Raw genomic sequence first — 20,479 nt, forward strand, 5'->3', positions numbered from 1 at the left:
GGAAATAGAATGGTTTTATTTGGCCTTGAAAGAAACTTCACCAGAGTAGCAGTATCAGCCTTCAACTCTCCTGATCAAATGTCTAATGAGGAGGGGCTGCAGATGATTAGAATGTCATTTAATTTAATAATTGTGAGGTGCCTTTTATTGAATGATAAACCTGATTGAAGACATACAAAGGAGTTTTTCTTTTAATATTCATTTATGTTAAAAACAAGCAATTCGACTGTAGCTGAATGAATAATTTCAATATAGGAGCCAGAGAAGAAATTCCCTCAGGCGAAACTATAATAAGATGATACCTGATAAGCTGAAAAATAAGCCGATAGTTTAGAAAATACAAACTGGTATGGTGGAAAGGATTTTTTTTTTATTCCCTTTTTTTACTACAGTTGCCATTTTCTGAGAAGAAAATTTGGGGCTTTTGTGTTAGAGTAGGTTGATCAGGATGATTTCTGTAAGCTGTGTTTTCATTTGCTTTAAAATACTTCTTTGAAGGTTACTTTTAAATACTATTGAACTAACAATCCTGACTAGTAAGCAGTGATATTTCAGACTCCTGTTCTTCTCGTTGTTGGTTTTACAGTTTATTTCATTTTGAAGATACTCTTGTTTGTGTATCTTTTTTAATATGCTTTTACAGCAGTCTAATGAATGAGCTACATGTAAAACTTAATTTTGAGGTCATGTTTTCATTAAAGTGTGATTCCTGGTATTGTTCCTCTGTGGAGGGTGGTGGGGCATGCATACTTTTGACAGAGAAGTCATATTTTGAGAAGAGTTGAGAGGACTTGTGGAACCCCCCCTTTTAAGAACATACTTAGTTTATTGTCTTGTACATGCAAGTAGTTTAATTCCCAGTTATTTCTTTATCTTCCTATTCTTTTGGTATCTGTGTTTAGACCTCTGGGGTAAATATTTCTTCATGGAATACTGGAATCCTCTCTCCCTTCAAGAGTCTGGACTGCAAATTTATCTCCTCATTTCTCAACAGAAATAGGTATGAAAAGAGTTCTCACTAGGAGTCCGAAGACAGGAACTCTGCTTGTCCTCTTGCATCTTTTTTCTGACCTCAAGTGTTTCCTCACTTGTGAGCTGAGCTGCAGAGCTCAACCCCTTCCCTGCGGAGACCTCCTCCGCCTTCCTCTCTGCACCTCTCCCCATTTTTTGGTCTCTCTTGGTGTTGGCCGTAGTGTTTGCCATGCCCTCAGCTGGGTACAGCCCTCTGGCAGGCACTCAGGGCTCTCTGCATACCAGAGCTTGTTCAGTTGAGCATGTTCAAAAGGCTCAACCTGGATTGCCTCATTCAGTGGAAGAATTTCCTTAGCGTATGAATATTTCCGTGCATTCACCTCAAGGTGTCTATTTTTCTTTGCCGCTTCTCTTGTATTCCTCCCTCATCAAGCTCCAGCTTAATTTACGCTTTCATGTAAGGTGTTTTGCTTTCTTCTTGACTCTGCAGCTTTCTGGAGATCATGCCTCAGAACCTCAGCTTTTAAATTGTGTTTTTAAGTGGCTGCTTAATTTTTAAAACATGGAGGAAAGCCTGTGGAAAGTATCTAGGGATTGTTAAAGAGTCTGTGCTATGACTTCCTTGCTGCAGCCAAAATTTATCTGTGCTCTCTGCACAGGGTTGCATCCCCTCCCCAGTAATATCAGTATTGTGGTGTCACAGAGAAAAGCTGCTTTTTTATCTGCCCCTAGCAATTCTAATATCTTCAAGAGACTATGCTGGGCTTAGTCATCTGCCCTGGCTTAACTTGATCAACCTAGTCCTCGCTCTGAGACATGGATGGAGACACAGCTGAGCCCAATGGCACATTTCTCTGGCTTCTTGGTTCACTGTCAGCTATCACTTAATACACACAATTTATTCCTTGCTATGCTTGGTCATTTCCAGTCTTCCTATTTTTCCTGCCCAGTCAACCCTAAGCTGGAGTTTCTTTTCCAGCCTCTCATGCCAGTTTTTTGGAATAGATTATTTTATCTTCTGTCCCCATCTCAGCAGGCTTTGTCCCAAGTTGCTTTCGTTCTCATTCAGAGTTCAACTTTTGTCCCTTAGTATTTAAATCAGACTGCTGCTGCTGCTCTCATATACCCTGAATTCCTGCTAGGGGAATGGGGTCTTAGATACATCTCGTCCTGGACGGGACCTCCCAGGAGGTGGCACATGCATAGCCTGGGCAGGCCCCAAGAGCTGTGGCGCTTGCAGTTTAAAATGGAGTTTGGCTGTTAATGTTTATATTGAAAATGTACCAGCTGTGCTTTTCCAAGTGTTTTTAAATTTGGGATTTTGAGGAAATAGAATATGGCCAACTCAGATCATCCTTCCGGTAAATTTTATGTGTTTCCTAAAGCATAAGGTGTGCAGGAATAATTCAGACAATGGTTTTTCAGAAGGTAGCACAGGTAACATAATTTTTCTTAGATCTGTCTCTTGCAAATAGTGCAACTGTCTTGTGCCCAGTCATAAAGCTGAGGGAGACATCTAGCAGGAAAAATTTTAATGCACATAGTTTGGCAAAGTTATGCTCCATGATTCTATCACTGGAAAGAATGAAAGGATGTTTTATTGCTTCTTCCCTCAAACTTAGAAATACGAGCCTCATCAAAAACGAGGCTTTGGTTGGACTCTGTGCAGTCTTCAAAAACTGATGCTGGCCATCCTCCACCATGGCACTTCCCTCTCTGTCTTGACAAAACCCAGTGCTGGCTGTTGCCCAATGCTTAGCACTCTGTTCAGCTCATACAAGGTAACACTTTTTTATTTTTTTCTTTTTAATTGGTGCCAGTTTCTTTCCTCAAGAACTGAAGTAGGTTGCTTTGTGACATGAAAGCAAAGCCACTCCAATGCCAAGCTGATGCGGCAAGGGGCACGAGGGGTGTCCCACTTCTGCTCAGCAGCTCTGGGTGCAGATAAGTCACCCACAAGAGAGAACCTGGCAGAAAACTCCTCACTTCTGTTTTGGAGGAGGGTTAGGTTTCTGCTGGTTGTGATCCCTTGAGCCACCTCCCTGCAGGGTCTGATGAGGACCCATTGGTCAGATGCTGCCCACACCATGGGAGCAGGGAGAGCACAGGGGTGGAGGGAGGACACAGAAGTGGTGGTGGCAGCGACCTGTTAGACCCAGGTAGCTGTGAAGTCAAAACAATCCATTAAGGGGAATGGGCTGTAATTTCCTGATTGCACTTCTTCCACCTCTTTTTTTCAATCTGTAATAAGCTACATTTGCTCTTTTTCCAGCCTTCTGTAGTGTGCCTTCGACCTGTTCTTGAAAGTTAAACTCTGAGACTGGGTATTTGAAAGTGAATTGCATCAGATTCTGCCTACTTGAAAATACTTAGCTTATCCTAGTAGTTTTTAAACTATTTTCCTATAGAGATAAACGTCCTTATGAAGACATTCTTGCAGGTTTGCTCCGATGTTGACTGTTGTAGCGATGAGGGTTTATTTTATTTTATTTTAAAAAGGGGGTGGGGGGTGGAATTGAAGCTAAAAGGACAAACTAAACAGGAGTTAAGGTGCCACCTGTTTTTAGTGGTCTGCCTTGAACAGTGGATCCACAGTTGTATCTATATCAGGAATTGCTTATAGTATTGGACGAAAAAATTGAATAAGATCAGTTGATGCCACAATTTTCTATCTCTCCAGTAAAGGGCTAGATAGGTGTCTGGTTCAGATCAACAGGATGCTGTCATGTGACTTTTCTGTCTCTTGCTGGATGTATCAATTTGTGACTTTACATGTCTCATAGCCCAATGTGCTTTATGATTCTTTCACCATCTATCTGAGGACTCTGACTTTCATATATTGCACTAAAGTTTCATGTTTCTTTGTCTCTATGCTTCCTACCTTTCCCTGTCACTGGGATGCTTTGTGCTGGTGTTCCTTTGGCTTTGTACTTCTTAGCAGATCCCAGCAGATTCTGCATGCTGCGATTGATCACATAATGTAAATAGGGACAATACAAAATTTGTAGAAAACCTTGTACAAATACTGCAAACAATAAATGTAGCACTGTAGCAGAAACAAGTTATGCAAATATATATATATTTTTAAAGGGTTACTGATTGTTGATTTCTCAAGGGAAGTCTGATATCAGAAAGCACTATGAATAATTTTGGAGATGAGAGAGAGAAACTGAGAGTCACCTGGAATCTCTAGTGCAAAGGAAAATCTCTAGTGCACTAGAAAATCCTTGGTTTGTAAATCATGGAAGAAGAAATTGAGAGAATATACCACTTCAGTGCTGCGTTTTATCAGTTATGAAGTTTGTAAAACAGGAAGGGGAAGAAAGCATTTGCTGAGTGACATGTAACATCTGGCCAGAAACTCAACATTCCCCAGGGTTTGCTCTAAAATTGCCTCAGTGACTCCACCAAGCTCTTTTAAACTCTTCTAAAATATTTTCCTCCCTATCTTTCTCTGGTTTTCTGTGTGCTTTGTGCCCTACAAAATAACTATCTTGTAGTGCTGTCTTTGCTGTTTGGTGTTTTCCCAGAAGCCGGTCAATACTCCCGGGTGCCCCTGGGTATGGGGCAAGCTGGTGAGACCCACAAGACTGTGTTCTTTGTGACACCCCCCAGCACACATGGAGGGGCTTGTGCTGCTGGGTGCAGCCAAATGACACTATTTATGTTCTCTCACTACCAAACCTGATTATTTGAAGTTCACAGGAGAAAGTTGTAAGTGTTTAACCACAGCAGCAGGGGCAAAATACCATTGTTTGTGTCTTGCAAACAAGTTGAGACAAAGTTTTGATGTGTAGTCCAAACTGGAGTTTGTCTTCTGATGGAGGAGCTGCTGCAAATCTCTGGATTTTAGGTCTTTAGCATTCCTCCTCCTTCTCACACCTGGTTTTGAGATTCTCTTTTATCTTTAATTGTATCCCTTTAGCCTAGTCTTCCCACGCCCTGGATTGTTCCCTTTTCACCCCTCCTTCCTTTTCTCTTACAGTTCTCAGGGTGGAAAAACACTTACTTAGAAAAAGTGCAAAATGTATTTCTCCTTGTGGAATAGCTGTAATCATAATTTAATCCAATTACATTGGCTAAACACATTAGCTGGATGCTGTTGTTAACAGTTGACCTTTTTAAAGTCTGTGTCCTTGGATTACAGAGCCGATTTCTCAGGGAGAGGAGCAGAGGTGTTCATGCCATCAGAAGCTGCAGGTGCAGTTAATTCAGTTTTGCTCTGTCATTGGTGAATTAGTGCCTTGCTCCTTCGCACAAAATATAGAGAAGAGTGGCTTTAGCACTCTGGACATGTCGTTACACTGTGGGCTCATACGAGTTTCATGTGCTTTAAGTTTGAGGTTTGCAGACAGAGTCCAGTACAAAGATGTTAGTTAGCTATCCATACATAAATGCATATATATTGATTTATTTAAAGCCTTCTGTTGGTCACAGACCCCAAGTAAAATGCATAAACTAAATCCATAATACAGAAATATCTGCCTACAACTCCATAGCAGAATGCATTATTTTACCTTGGTTCACTGAAGAGCAGAATATGATCCAACCCCTTTGGGGCAAGTCTAAAGTGCAAGCAAATAAAATACTCTGAATTATTCTACCTAATTGCATAAACAACATTCTTTGGAAAAAGTTGTTGGGCTAAGCTTCATTAAATGTAAAACTTCTTTATCTTCTTTTTCCTGTGTCTTTCCAGGTAATGTTCTTTCTATTGTTAGGATAACAAGTATCCCCAGATTTAATTTCAGTAACCTGAGTAGCATGCCAGGGTATAGAATTATTTCCAAAGACAGTAGATTGTGTTTCTGTCAAGGAACAAAAATCATATTGGCGGTGGTTTCCATCGCAGTTTGTCTGTGTGTTGCATAGTTTAACAGTGTCATTGATTTATTTTTATTTTTCAAGATGTAAACAACCTTCCTTTAAGCTGAATGCAACAGCTTTAATGCAAACATGCTAGTTAATGTGAAATAGATGTAGTGGTTGTATATTCAATGAGGACAAAAATTGTTGACAAGCAGAGGAGAAGAGTTGTCCAATGCTGCTCTTGATGTAGTGTCTCCTATTTCATTGAAGGAAAGCTTATAGTAGTGGCAGTTACTGATCCTTTCAAAACCATCCTTTCAAATGGCAAAGGAAAAATGAGACTTGCACTGGTACTACCTGTGCACGAACTTATATGGATATAAGGAATTTTTCAAAAGAAATGTACTTTTATGGGTGCATGCCTGTGTGATTGACTGTTTGTCTTTTTTTTTTTTTTTTTTAACTGAAATGTTCTCAACTCAAGTGGAGGTAGCAATCTTTCACATCTATTTTAAGAAGGTCCAGACTAAACTGAAGCAGGTCAGATGACTATCACCTAGCGTTTCAAATAAAATAAGGCTGAATTTTCCAAACAAAACCATCAACCTAGTCTTAGAGAATGAAATATTGAAGTCCACCTTAGGATTCCTATAAATATCCAGATTCCCTTGTGATGAATACAGAGTATGAACCTGTACTGATACAGAACCTTGCTGTGGAAAGTTCACTGCTGCCTGCCTTTCCTGGAACCCCAGTATTGTGTTCAATTAAGTGAAATACACTTCCTAACAATCCATCAATTTAAAAAAAACCCAAACACCTCAACTTTTTTTTTTTTTCTTTTTCTAACAGGCAAAACGAAGGCTTGAGCTAGGCGAAAGTGGCCACCAGTATCTTGCTGAAGGGCTAAAGACTCCAAAGGGGAAAGGAAGAGCTGCAACAAGAAGTCCAGATAGCCCAAAAAGTAAGGAACCTTCTAATACCCTGTATGCGACAGAGTTTTTGATTTTACTGTCTAGAGATCAGAGTGAACCCGTACAACAGGCTGTGTTACCTAGCTAAAAAGCTGTGTTTATTACTGTCCTCACCTGGATGTATGTGTTGAGATACTCAGCCCCGCAGCCAGGCAGTGCACAAGGTGTTTACAGCATGCGTGGCTTTGGTGCAGAGCTGCTGATGGGTTGCAGAAGCTGCTCATATTTAAGTGGAGCCTTCTGTGTTCTGGTTTGTATCCATTGCCCCTTGTCCTATCATTGGTTGTCACCGAGAAGAGCCTGGCTCCATCCTTGTGACACTCACCCTTTACATATTTATAAACATTAATGAGGTCGCCCCTCAGTCTCCTCCAAGCTAAAGAGACCCAGCTCCCTCAACCTTTCCTCATAAGGGAGATGCTCCACTCCCTTCATCTTCATTGCTCTAGCACCTGGGGAGGCTTAGTAGAGGTAGGTGCTGAGGAATCAAGATATTACGATGTGTTCAGATGCTCAGTTATTAGGAAAGGCTAATCAGGCCAGCATTCCTCCTTCCCTGCTGAAGCTTCAGCAGATGATTGTCAGGGCTCCATCCCCCAGGCAGGGGTTTGCACAGCATGGTAGCTGTGCCCCAGTAGCGTTGCACGCTAAGTGCTTTTTGTGGGCTGCCTTCTCTCCCTGCAATATGACTGGATTATTACTGCCACTGCTTAGTTGCTGCAGGTATTTATTTTTGCACGTCTGTATTGCCTTGGGCAGTAGGTTTCTTGCAACAGGAGCTGTGGGGTGTAGCCTTGCCATCTTGTTTGGGGGATTTCAGCAGGAAAATTAGGCTTTCAGAGGGAGGGGAATGGGGGAAAAAGGAGGACTGGGGCAGCAGTGGTAGTGAAGGGAGAGCAAGAGATGTGAAAGGGTACTTGTCCCTCCTCACTAGGTCTTGTTTCTACTCAGGCAGATGGGAAAAGTTAAATTAGCTGAAGATATGAACTGAAAGCAGACAAGTTAAACAACCACAGTTGTTTTAATTAAACTAAACTTCATTAAGATAAATGAAGTCCATTTTAGATTGAAGTGCATTCTCCCAGAAGTTCACTACCATTCGGAGCATAGGATGCTGCTGCAGTGATGGGGCTGTTCCTTTCTGCATGATCAGGAGCACATGCCATTTTAGGTGGGGGGCAAATAGCTTCTTGCCCTTCTCATTCTGATCTTATTCTTTTCCAAACCCCAAATAAAAGCAAAAAACAAACAAACAAACAAAAACACCCCACCCTGTTCTAAATTCACAAGGTCACCTAATTGATATGAATTTCCTTCTATTTCCCAGTGCAGACAGGCTCTGAATCTACCAAAGAATGAGATACAACAAGTTCTCTTTGCCAGCTAGCAATTAATTGGTTTTTATTGAAAAGCCATCATATCCTTCAAAACATTTCAGGGTAGTCTAAAGGTTTGCTTTCAGGTAGAATTTAAATTTTGACTGATTTCTGCAATTAAGCAGGGATTTTGAACCTTGAACACATGCAAATGACCACCACATCAGCCTAAGATCTATCCTGCATAATAATACTTAAAGCAAATGTAAGGTTTGAGATGTTCCAGCCTAGCAGACTTCTAATAATGGCTGGCTTGCTTTCCTTGACACGAAGGCCTTGAACGTTTAGAATTAGAAATTGTTCTAATCTATGTATTAAAATTCTTAAAAGCTCATCTATTAAGTGTATAGATGCTACCTTTGTGTGTGAAAACAGTGAGTTGTCTAGTTAAATCCAAGCTGTTTGCTGACTTCTAATTTAAAATAAGTGGATACTCTTGCCCAGTTTGAGCATTGTTTGGTTATGGAGAAATGATGATTGTAAATTGTATCTTGCGTCAATCTCCTCTAATTCACTTGAGTTTTCTGTAAGCCGTGGAGTCTGACGCTGATGGAATCTGTCATTGTGTTCACCCACTGAAGTACACCTAAGTCCTGCTTCACTGCATGTGAAACACTTATCTTACAAGAGGGGAAAATCAAACCCTGCTGAAAGCTGGCTATCAGCCTGTTGAAGGAAAGTCAGGGGAATTTTTGGTATTGCTGCCAGGATAAATAAATGCTAAAAATACCGTTAAAAATTCACATAGTGAAAGCCTAAGTAGAATATTGCTATATGTGTCCATCAGGCTAATGGAAATATTTGCATTAAAAAAAAAGAACATATTTGCTCATGTACCTGTGACTTTTGGAAAAGTACATCTTGAAATACAAATAAATACTCACTGGTAAACTGTGTCTTAATGCAGAGGTTTGAGAGGTTTCTTCAGTAAAAATGAAAGAAATATTTGTAATGTGTATCATTTCATTTCTGGATGCTGCTTTTGGAACCTAAATGAGAAAACTGATTTATCTATTTTGTTTTTTTGTTTGTTTGTTTGTTTGTTTTTCTCCTTTTTCTTACCAAGCTCCAAAGTCTCCTTCAGAAAAGACTCGGTATGATACATCACTTGGCCTTCTTACAAAGAAGTTCATTCAGTTGCTAAGCCAGTCTCCTGATGGGGTCTTAGATTTGAACAGAGCGGCAGAGGTCCTCAAGGTACAAAAAAGGAGGATTTATGATATCACCAATGTACTGGAAGGCATCCATCTCATTAAGAAAAAATCCAAAAACAACATTCAGTGGATGTGAGTATTCATTATCCCTTTCCATTCCTGTTGGCTGATTTCACTGTCACAGAGCAGCAGTGTTTTTTTCTTTCACCTACCATTCTGACGCTTTGCTCCAAGCAATCATCCAAAACGCCTTCTATCACAACAAAGCTTTCTTTTTCTGTTAAGACAGGTTTTCAGTGTATAAACAGCATTTGTCAGGGAAATTAGAAACAAGCATTTTGTCTGAAGACTGGATTAACTCTTTTGCAATCAGAGTAAGCTTTGAGGTATACATCGCTACCTACTGCCTTCCTCGGTCTTTTCCAGGGTGTGGTTAGAAGGGGAATTACAAACAAAATTTTGGAAGAACTTAGAAATGTTCAGCTTCTCTATTTTCGTGGTAGATCCAAAATGTGTTGTCATGATAAAAAGATGCTTTTTTTTCTGGAAAACGTAGTTTATGGTGACTTACTACGGGCAGGTTTAGGGAGAAGGAGCTGAGGACTTGATCTGCTCTGTAAAAGCCTGCCTCTTCCCTTTCCCATAGCACAGTGTCAAGTTTTACAAATGCTGAAAGAGCATCTTCCTCCTCTGTACGCGTAGGGGCTGCAGCCTATCAGAGGATGGTGGCATGCTGGCACAGCGTCAAGGCCTCACGAAGGAGGTGACTGAACTGACTCAGGAAGAGAAGAAACTGGATGAGCTAATCCAAAACTGCACCCTGGACCTCAAGCTACTGACAGAGGACTCGGAGAATCAGAGATATCCTTTTTGCCAGAATCTCAAAGGTGGTCAGTCTCCTTGCTGTGCCTCATAATATTAGGAGAATTTCTCTAAGTAATGTGATATGAAGCGTCAGAAATTTCCAGAAGCTGGATAATGGGTTTTAACATAGTTCTACATAGAAGTTACTTAAGCTACTTGCACCTGTAATGCTTCTGGAATGCCAAAAACAAAAAAAAAGAAGGTGTTGTGTGAAAGAGCCCACTAGCATCCATGTTCACATAGAGTAGAACCAAGAATTCAGGTGGTTAATGAGTGACAACATCTTAAACCCTCTGCTTTTTCAACTATTTTGACCCCAGAGCAAACCCCTTTTTTATGTCTGCAGAAATCATAAAGGCAAGCAGACAAAGTCTTTGCTAAGGTAACAAAGAATTGTGTGCGTACTCATTATTTCTTTTTTTTTTTTTTACATTAAAGTGATGCATATATAAATTATAGATACCCAGAGGAAAATAAATTTTGGAGTCAGTTTACTCTGAAACTTGCAACTAATTTTTAGATTTCTCTGGTTAGGGAATCTATAATAGAATATCACAGATAAAGGTTTTATGAGCTCTCAAATTATTTAATGTAACAACAACACTCAATTGCATAAGGTTCATATGACTTGTGGTATTTTTGCTGCTACTACTCCTTGTAAGTAACCAGTTCCCATTTTCACTGGATTTCCTACCTATTAGCAACAGAAGAAAGCATTTTATAAAATGCCGATGTGAAAACTTCTGTTACTTTAAATAGTAAGTAGTTCTTAAAGAGCATCGAATAAGGAGGACTTGTTTTGAAGGATAGGAAATAACTATGGGAGTGTCAACAAAAAGTAGTGTGAACTGTGTCAATATTGTCTTTTGAGTTTGCTTGCATTTCAAAATGTGTGTTAAAGCAAGACCCCTGAGTGGCATAGGAAGTAGGGTCAGCGCTGCCTTGATCCATGAAGAGATTTAAGCAAAGCAAAACTGAGCATGACAATTCTCTGTTTTTCTAGTGCTGTGGTGGAGATCCCAGCCCTGCTGTTGCTGGCTCCTATGGGGATATGGGCGAGGAGGGATCAGCATTAGCAGCGTGTTGGCCTCATGCTTTTGGATTTAGCAGAGCGTATTCCCCAAATCCTTCCGTGACTGCAAGTTTACTGATAATACTGGTGACTATTGAGGAAGGAATGTAGAAGTGTGAAGCCTGGGGATGAATCTGAATCCATCCCAGCGTGGTGTTTCACTCACCTCACTGAAGTCTGACATGAGGTGACCCACTCAACACTCACAGAACTGAGAAGCCTCTTTCTTCCTTTGCTTTGCCTCTGAAGGCAAAGCTTCTGCTTTTGAAAATGTTTTTCTTTTCCCTCATGATAAGGTAGTGCCAAAACATTGTTTGTGCCCCAGCTGTGTGCCTCCTCCTTTCCCTTATAAATAGAATCAGATAGTAACTGATTGCTACCTTGAACATTTTGAAATATGCCCAGCATTAGTGCAGGGAGCCTTCAGCTACAGCAATGAAGAATGTTGTTTTATTTGAAAACCATGCAATCCTTTCCTTCGTTGGTACCATGACAGCCGCTGTTGCTGTAATTGGCACTCTGCAAACCTTACTAAACCTCACTAAAGGAGTGGTAGAAGCCTTGATAAAAGCTATTTGCCTGAAAGCTGACCTGTCATTTTGCCCCCTGACTTGTTACTTTGCATTTTGTCCAAGTCAGATGTTCTTTGTGTTGGCGTTTTGAGCTTGGGCGGTTTGTTTTACTGTGTGGTAACAGTAGACGTTTACCAAAATTGTTCACGTTTATATCCCCCAAGAGTATAATAATATAGAATAAGGTATAATAATAAATTAGGCTCTTTATTTGTATGGCATTAATATTATGCTAGATAGCTCACAGATGACAAAACTTGAGAGCTGGAGCCACTTGCATGCAATCGTGGCTGTTTTGCAGGTCATGACCACAAGCTCTGTGACACCTTGGTTATGCAGGTCAGTAAGTGAAGCACCACTGTGCAATAACCCACCAAAACACACATGTTGATTTAGACAAATTCAGGTTGAACAGCAAAATATTCATGTTCATTCTGTGCTTATGCAGAAATCAACTTTCTGCAATGTTTTTAAAGTAGTTGCTTAAACAGGTTTTATATTATTTTATATAATATAAATTAATATATACATATATGAATATATAAAAGTTTACAAAACCTGAAATTATTGTTGTATTTATGATGTTATATTGGAAATAACATGCATCTGTAAATTCCTTTTACACTTTTTCTATTATTTCAGTTCTTTGCATTTTGATTGCAAGTGTCTAAAAACATTTCTTCCTGCAGTCTGTGAGTAATGGCAAGTTGTTGAGCTTTAGCTTATGTAGCCCTTTGCATGTAAAGAAGAATAGAAGGACTCAGCACGGAGAATCCTGTCTGTCACTTAGTAGTGGCCCCAGCTCTGAGATCAAAGGCAAATTCTCACACAGTTTCACTGCAATCGCAACCAGTGTAGAGAATGGGAAACTTCGGGCTAAGAGCAACATAGCCATGAGAAAATGGAAAAATAATTCAAAGACATCTGCCTCTTCTGATTGTCTGAATATATTGTAACCTGAGTTGGAGAAGTCCTTAACAGCGATTACATTAGCTTATGTGACATATCAAGATATTCGAAAAATTAGTGGCCTTAAAGACCAAACTGTTATAGTTGTGAAAGCTCCTCCAGAAACAAGACTTGAAGTGCCTGACCCAGTGGAGGTAAGGAGAGCCTGGCTTTTCCTTCCAGGTTATATACAATTTTTCTATAGATGAAGCAAGTGTGTTGTTGAGTCTTACTGTGGTAAACTGATGCCCAAGTAGGATTATATTGGCATACAGTCCTATATTTATCTGTCTTATGAACTTTAGAGATTTTTTTTTTTTAAAGGAAAGAGAAAATTTAAAAATCAATTTACACAGGGCAATAATTATTTGTTCCTTTTCTCTCAATTCCAGCAGTACTTCAGAGTAATCCACACTATCCTCTTTTGCCATACAATATGTAAAGGACAGCTCTTCTTTGACAGTTGAAATTTCCCATTAGTAACCATATAAAATCTTTCTCTTAAAATACTCAGCTCTTTATTTTTTAGCTTTATGCAGTTTTTGTCATAAAGTTCATGGATAACTCAATGCTTTAAGCATCCTGATGACTCCTATTACTGATATCCTAATTTATTGAGACATGTGTTTTCATGTAGGATTTTCTTTTCTCAAGCATTAAAGTTATTGTAGAAACCTGTGTTTTACTCCTGGAATCCATTCTCACCCTTCCTTCTCCTATCATCTTCTTTGCCTCATTGACACTGATTGTACATATATATGTAAAACTTCATACATTCTGCTAGTGCGCTTTTAGTTTGCCCTTCTGAAGTCCATAGGGGATGGGGAATTCCCTTCATATTTTATTTTATGTACTTCTATTTCTGAAGTTGTCTGTGTTCATCTGTGTCCCTCCTCTGTTGCCCCTTGCTACTCAAGGCACAGACTCTCTCTGAGTGCCAGCTTTTGTGTATGAGATGTCTGGCTCTCATTCCTTCACCCTCATTTTGTTTTGTTTCCTTATCTCAGGTAGGTGTCTCAGGTAACTTAGCTGCTTCTTTAACCTATGTCACAATTACAGAGAAAAATGCTTTGAGTGGCTTTCCTTTGAAGTTATCCTTAGGGAGTAGCTTTACTTTTCTTCACTTCTCCCCTGGTTCAAAAACCACATGGCTCAGCTGTTCCTGGGATTTTTATCTCGTGATGGTACAAGTGAGCTGCTTTACAGTTCCCAGTTGCTACGACAGACTCAAGTGTATCAGGCGAACGTAAATAATTTGCACAAGCCACTGCTTCAGAGATTCAAAAAGTGTACCTGATTTCTTCTCTCAAGGAGCAATTAGGGACAGAGCTAACACAAACCTCCTGGACAGGCTTTCATACTCCCTGTTATTCCTTCATCACTCCTGTTGGGGCTGGTTCCACTGAGCCCAGGGCTACCTGCTGCCAGGTGGGCAGGAGCAGACTCCAGATTCCCTGTCACTTCTTTTCCTAAGATCATTCTCCACTTGATTAGGCCCATTTCCCCTTTGAACCTTGGTGCAGGTTTTGGAAGAATAAATCATTTTGCTGCAGTGAGGAAGGGATATCTTTTATCAGTGTCCATAAATATATGCTGTTATCATTGCTTGCTTTCCTGTTGCTTTCCCTTAGGCACTATGCTTTGTTTTTTAATTCAGTGAAATCGAGTGGGTAGAGGGCAATGCACATGATCCTTCAAACTAGCGCCTAGACCTTCCTTATCCCCTATTCCAAACTTACTCATTTAATTTTCAGCTTCAGGCAGTAGAAGTCCTGTTTCTTTCCTGCATTTTCAGTTGCAGTTCAGTGTCTTTTTAGCATACCTCAGTCACTCAACAGTACCTTCCCCAAATCCTGCTCTTCCCATCTGCTTTTTTCTAATTATCTGTAGCTTTCTTTCCTAAGTACTCCTATTTCCTGTGCCCTGGGCTATCCCTGTTCAGTAGTTGTTCTTCATATTTGTAAACACTATTATGCTACATAAAAGTCAGAACAGGGCACAATAAAATGTGTTTGAAACAAGTCTGCAAAGAGGTAGGTAATGCCTGTATTCATGCCTTTTAAAACTATTAATGCAATACAGCTGGAGCAGGTTTATTTATAACCAGAGTCATTTATGATTTTCCATCATAACACTAAGAGCAGCTTTGCAGATTTTCTGTCTGTATGTGTCATCTTACTGTATTGCATCAGTAGTGTGAAGGTTAAGAACAGATTATTTCTTGAGGTTAATTAGAAGTTCCTGTTATTCAGAAACACCATCAAAATTATTGCTGCTGCCTTGAGGGGGCAGAAGGACTTACATAAGCAAGTTTGAGTGAAGACAATATGTATTTTCTTTTTTTGTTATTTGGAAAAACTTCCCTGATACACATGGGAATTTACATACAGCTATTTGAATTCAGTGCGAGTTCGTGCTGAAGTGTTTTTGGGTGAGTGAGAAGGACATTTTGGTATTCTTTTAAAGCAGAAACATTTACACAAATATGTCTAATATTGTTATGAACAACAAAACCTGTGACTTGCATCCAATAATTCCATTCCATCAGAATGCTCCAGGTTATTGTGGTTGTAAGAAAATGTTAGTTCAATCCTTTATACCTCTCTGGCTATGATATAACACATAAAATGAGGGGCTTCTGAGATTTGTGCCCTACAGACAGTGGGAAAAGCTTTTATGTTTTCGGCCAGTCTACAAGACACATCAGCCAAGCCTTTCACAGCTTCAAAAAAAAAAAAGGGCATGGGGGATCTCAGGTTCTTTTGATTAGTGTAAAATGTATTTAAACACTCACACCTCTAGAGAATAACTTACTCTGTATTGGCAGTATTCTGTTGTGTTCATTGGGGTAACATCTTGCTGACGTGTGTTTTGTTAGCAGAGTGCATTGATCCATTTATCTAGTACTCAAGGACCTATTGAAGTTTATCTGTGCCCAGAGGAAAATGATGCCCTCAGTCCCATGAAAGCCTATAGTCAGGACCACAATGGAAATATTTCCAAAACCATTTCCAAAGGTAATTTTTTTTTCTTTGTAATGCTAATGGCCTTCCTTCATGCTCTCATTCAAGATTTCATTTTGAACTTCAGATATCCAGCTCTTATTTTATGGCTTTATTTTTTATTTTCCATTTTCCACTGTGGCTTTCTAGTGTGTATAGGGGAAAACATGTTTTCCTCTACATCAGTTGTTTAAAATAAGTTTCCTAGTTGCATATCATATGTAACTAAAGCTTAGGCCGTATTGAATAAACAATTTTGTTCCTTTTGTGTTTTCAAATAGGACAGTAGCAGTAGCAAGATTCACCTGAACACAAGAGGCAGAAATCTCTGCATATGGGTATATGCAGCTACACAGGGTCACTGACATCTGTTGCCTAGAAAGTTTTTACTTTGACTATAAATTCCACGGAAAAATGGGCATCTCTTACTATACTTGATCTTTTTTGCCCCAGTAGTTTTTTAACATTGTGAAATAATTTTTAGTAGAAAAGTCAGTGGCGATAGCAACCCAAGTATTTTTGAGAAGCCCTTTGTAATGTATGAAAATCAAGCTGGAAGTTACACAGAGGCCATTTTTTGTTGAAATGAAACTTTATGAAAGGCTCCTTATGCAGTGGTTACTTTGTTTGATCTGTGTCTAACATTTCGAGTTAGATTAATTGTGCCATCTCTGGTTTTTCTCTCCCTCCTCTAACAGAAGTGGCTTCTGCTAACTCAGGACAAGGTGACTGCTCAGTAAATATGGCAACAATCTCTCCACTGGCTTCTCCAGCCAACCTTCTCCAACAGACCGAGGACCAAATTCCCTCAAACTTTGAAGGACCGTTTGTGAATTTGCTGCCTCCTCTCCTTCAGGAAGATTATTTGCTGAGCCTTGGGGATGAAGAAGGCATCAGTGACCTCTTTGATGCTTATGATTTAGAGAAGCTTCCTTCACTGGTGGATGAATTTATATACAGCTGATTCTCTTAAATGCTGTCCCTATCTAAATCGTTTTTAATGGAATTGAAAAACCTGCCATCATTCAGATTTGTCCCCTACTTACTATAGAAGAGCATTATTTAATAAACTAGGCTCTCAAACAGTGCTGATATTTTAATGAAATACTTGCTAAAATACTATAAAGAACAAGTGAAGGCGTTAACAGCAAGGCCTTCTCCTTGACCCTGAGCTCCAGCACCTTGTTGAGTCAGCAAGTACAAGCTGGTGACCATAAAATGTTTTGTCTTCACACTCCCCCAGTCTGCTTACTGTGACAAGTGGGCTTATGGAGAAGGGCTCCGTGAACTGGTTTAGTCCTAAATAACCATTTTATAATAGTATTTCAGGTCGTGCCTTCTGCAGAGAATGCATGTCTTTTGAGTGTCACAACATGGGTTGTACCTGCGGTGAACCATAAATATGAAGTAATGCAAATGTGTGAAATGGGATTCTTCAGCTACTTGTGGGAATGTTTAAATTGCTGTCATGCTCATTTTGAGCTGTGTAAATGTCTCATTATGAGGTCAAATACTTATGTCCTTAAAAGCTTTTAATAAAAAAATACACTGTAAATGTAGTGTATATTGCAAATATTGAAAAGTATAAAGTTCTGCCACTTCTCGTAGTAATCACAGATTTTTAAAAATGCTTGTGTGTGTGTGTGAAAGTAGTTTTTGTGGGTTGTTTTTTTAAACTAGAACGAAGATGCACAGTTCAATTTTACTGCCCCCAGTGTGCATTAGAACTGGTACATGACTTTTTGTGGTACTAAGTGGGGCTTTGTGTTAAGTGCCTACTAGAGATGCACTGTGGGTTTTTCCCTCTATGGAAAACACTTATGCCAAGCTTTGTTCAATATATCATATTTATCTCAGTGGGTTCGCTTCCTCTGCTTACAGCTTTTTATAATTCTCTTCGCCAGCAAAACGGAACTAATTCTTTTCCAAAGTACATAGCTGTAAGTACCACATCAACTGAATTGCATTTATTTTTTGAAGATCTTTGGTAGTATAGTATAGTACCAATATTTATTTTTTGAACGTGAGAGGAATTCTAAGAAGTCTTAAATAACTTTTTTTTTTAGTGTAAAATATGTTGCCATGTTCTGGGCTAACTTAATGAAATGTTGATTAGATGATGCCCATATAAACCTTTTGTTTGCATTACTGTTGTGCTTATCTGTCATACTCAGAAAATTAGTACTATTTGTACTGTAGTAGAATATTATGTATGTAGGTTTTCTGGTACCATTGAGTTGCTGCTATGAAAGCTCACACATGAAAAGGCAAGAAGTCACAGTACTAATAAAAAAAACTGTATGACTGTGTGAGTTTTGGAATATAACAAATGTATAAAGGGCAACACATAAAGAACTGTTAAACAGTGTTAAGTGTGTGTTTATATGTACAAATGTGTGCATAGATTCAGCAGTTGTATTTAAGTTGATGTATGTTCTCAACTCACACTTTAGTTATCTAGCAGTTTTGTACAATAGAATTAATTTGTAAACACTGCCAGAATATTTTCTAACTGGTTTGTAATTTTTTAAGAGTTTTTTTTAGATGTGGATCTGTAAATAAAATTGTAGTATTTAAAGTTTTCATCTTGTGGAAGAGGAAAGTAAAAGTTTTGTGAGCATGAAGATTTGTGAGACAAAGGGGCACTTTTGTGGGGGAAGAGAACACAAAGACTAACGCAGACCATCTTTTTTTTGTACAAATTAAACACTTGTCCCAATGTGTGTGAGCAAAATACTAATCTAATTCAGCTTTGCATTGTATGCTAGTTTAAAAAAAAAAAAAACCTCTGTAAAATACTGTAAAAAAAACAAACAACAAAAAACGACAAAAAAAGCTCTTATGGTGAGTTTTGTAAATAGATTTATTAAAGGATGACCTGTTCCCTAGCTTTGATCTTACCACTTCAGATGGATGTAATTTGAATAAATTTTGTATGGTAATGAATCAATAAAACAGATTTTTTAAAGAGTTTAGATTTGTATATGGCTATTTAAATTTTTCTTACTTTTGGTGCCTGTCATGCTGATTCTTGCAACCTAGCTGTTATCATTTTCATTAGTAGCACTTACACTCATTTGACACCAGATACGTTTCAATGCCGTTTTTTTATTATGCTAACAATAAGTTCAGTGTTTTTTTTTTTTTTAAGTCAGAGTGAAACAAGAATAAAAGACACATGTAAAGAGACATAGTAGATCTAGAGGTTGGGATGCATACCTTTTTATTTATGCCCCCTACATATGAATGATGAGCAGACTTATTGCAAACTTCACAGAAGCTGGGTTATTCTAGGATTAAATGACATGAAAGCAATTGCTGAGGATCTGTTTAACCTTACTGATGCTTCTCCAGAGGTCTCCTAATAGTAGCTTTGAAAAGGAGTTCTGTTTACTCATGTTATCTCCAATAATCTCTTGCACCAGATGGGCATTTACAAACTTGTACTCCCTTTCTGGTCTTGGTGCAGCACCTTTCTAGATGCACAGTCATCAGTTACTGAAAGTCAAAACTATCAGGATAATAAAATTGTGGTAATATGGTTGTTTGCTTAAATGTTACATTTCTGAGCAAGTCATATGTGTCTTGTCATATGTGTCTTGTCATTTTCCCTGCACACAAGAAGGCTGTTTTATCTCTTCATGCACCTGTCACTACTCTTTCCCAATAAATAAAGGAGGGCTAGAGGACTGTGTTCTCTGATGTCCCTTTGAAGCAAAGATGACAATGTCTTCTTTCTGTCCTCCTAGCTCCCTAGCCTGTTCTCAGTCTCTCCATTCTCTAGCTGCCACAAGCATTTTATTTGCCCCTAGAATCTGCTACTGACTGCCAGTTTTCATGTAAATTTCTCTCCTTTTCCTTCTGCTTTCTGTATCTGCTTTGTGAAATTGGGATATGCTGAATTGCAAAGGAGAAAAAAAACCAACAGCCAGTTGAACTACTTAATTCTGCTCTCCTGAGCTAGCACAGTGTACCTCACCATTATTCAGTGTACAAATACTAGTTTCAGGGAGGTTTTATTGTATGTGCTGCATTCCTTGGCTGCCAGCAGATGGAAAAGGATTGAGAAATCTATCAAAACCAGCCTGAATGATAGGCAACTATGCACTCCTTTACACTTAGGAGAGGAACTAAAAAAAAAAAAGACAGACGCCATCCCTTTGTACCGTTTTTGGCTTATACCTGAAAGAGGAGTAAATTATACCTTTGTCTTGATACAGACATGGCCATTTTTGTTGTAGAAAGAATGAAAGATTTGTAAGGTACTTTTTGTAACATGAGATTGCTACACATTTAGAAGCACCAAATTTAGCAGGATGTTCTAATTTTTGTCTGTATGTAACATAGTTAATGCACAATGCCATTAGTGTTCCTGGAGCCAACAATTCTCAAGACTAAGTGAACCAAGAGCCTGTATAGCATAGTCAATTGAGTGATATTAACAAAGGCATAAACAAGTAGAACTCATCTCCTCATTGTGCTTTTCTTGCTGAAGCAAGATCTGCCTGGATACTACAGCTAAGCAAAGATCAGCTGAATGTTTTGCCTTTATTACACATGTGAGTTTCTTTACCCACTTGTTTCTTTCTAAAACTTAACAGGGAGAAAGTGTCATATCTAACAGAAAAAGGGTTGTTATCATTTCTTAATGGCACTGAATGTTGCTGAGAAATGACCAGTCAGGTTCTCCTATACAGCAGGAGTAGAAGAAGAAATCTAATTTCTTGTATACAAGC

General features: G+C 39.0%; 1 protein-coding gene and 1 long non-coding RNA gene across 4 annotated transcripts in view; one reads left to right on the forward strand and one right to left on the reverse strand.

The window, feature by feature from the left end:
• Window positions 1–18,716, forward strand: part of E2F3 (E2F transcription factor 3) — a 43,199-nt gene extending 24,483 nt beyond the window's left edge. For 2 of the 3 annotated variants that reach the window (XM_082046911.1, XM_082046913.1), the window contains 6 exons: window positions 6,634–6,745; window positions 9,198–9,417; window positions 9,988–10,146; window positions 12,782–12,896; window positions 15,620–15,758; window positions 16,442–18,716. In XM_082046911.1, coding sequence (XP_081903037.1) covers window positions 6,634–6,745; window positions 9,198–9,417; window positions 9,988–10,146; window positions 12,782–12,896; window positions 15,620–15,758; window positions 16,442–16,707 — 1,011 coding nt within the window. In that variant the 3' untranslated portion in view covers window positions 16,708–18,716. The remainder of the gene's footprint in view (window positions 1–6,633; window positions 6,746–9,197; window positions 9,418–9,987; window positions 10,147–12,781; window positions 12,897–15,619; window positions 15,759–16,441) is intronic. The other variant, XM_082046912.1, reaches the window with a different exon arrangement.
• The window catches only part of LOC309437044, a 41,083-nt gene that overhangs the window by 17,524 nt on the left and 3,080 nt on the right, over window positions 1–20,479 (reverse strand). The window lies entirely within an intron of this gene.

Source organism: Streptopelia decaocto (assembly GCF_964273445.1).
Source record: "Streptopelia decaocto genome assembly, chromosome: 2".
Lineage (NCBI taxonomy): Eukaryota > Metazoa > Chordata > Aves > Columbiformes > Columbidae > Streptopelia > Streptopelia decaocto.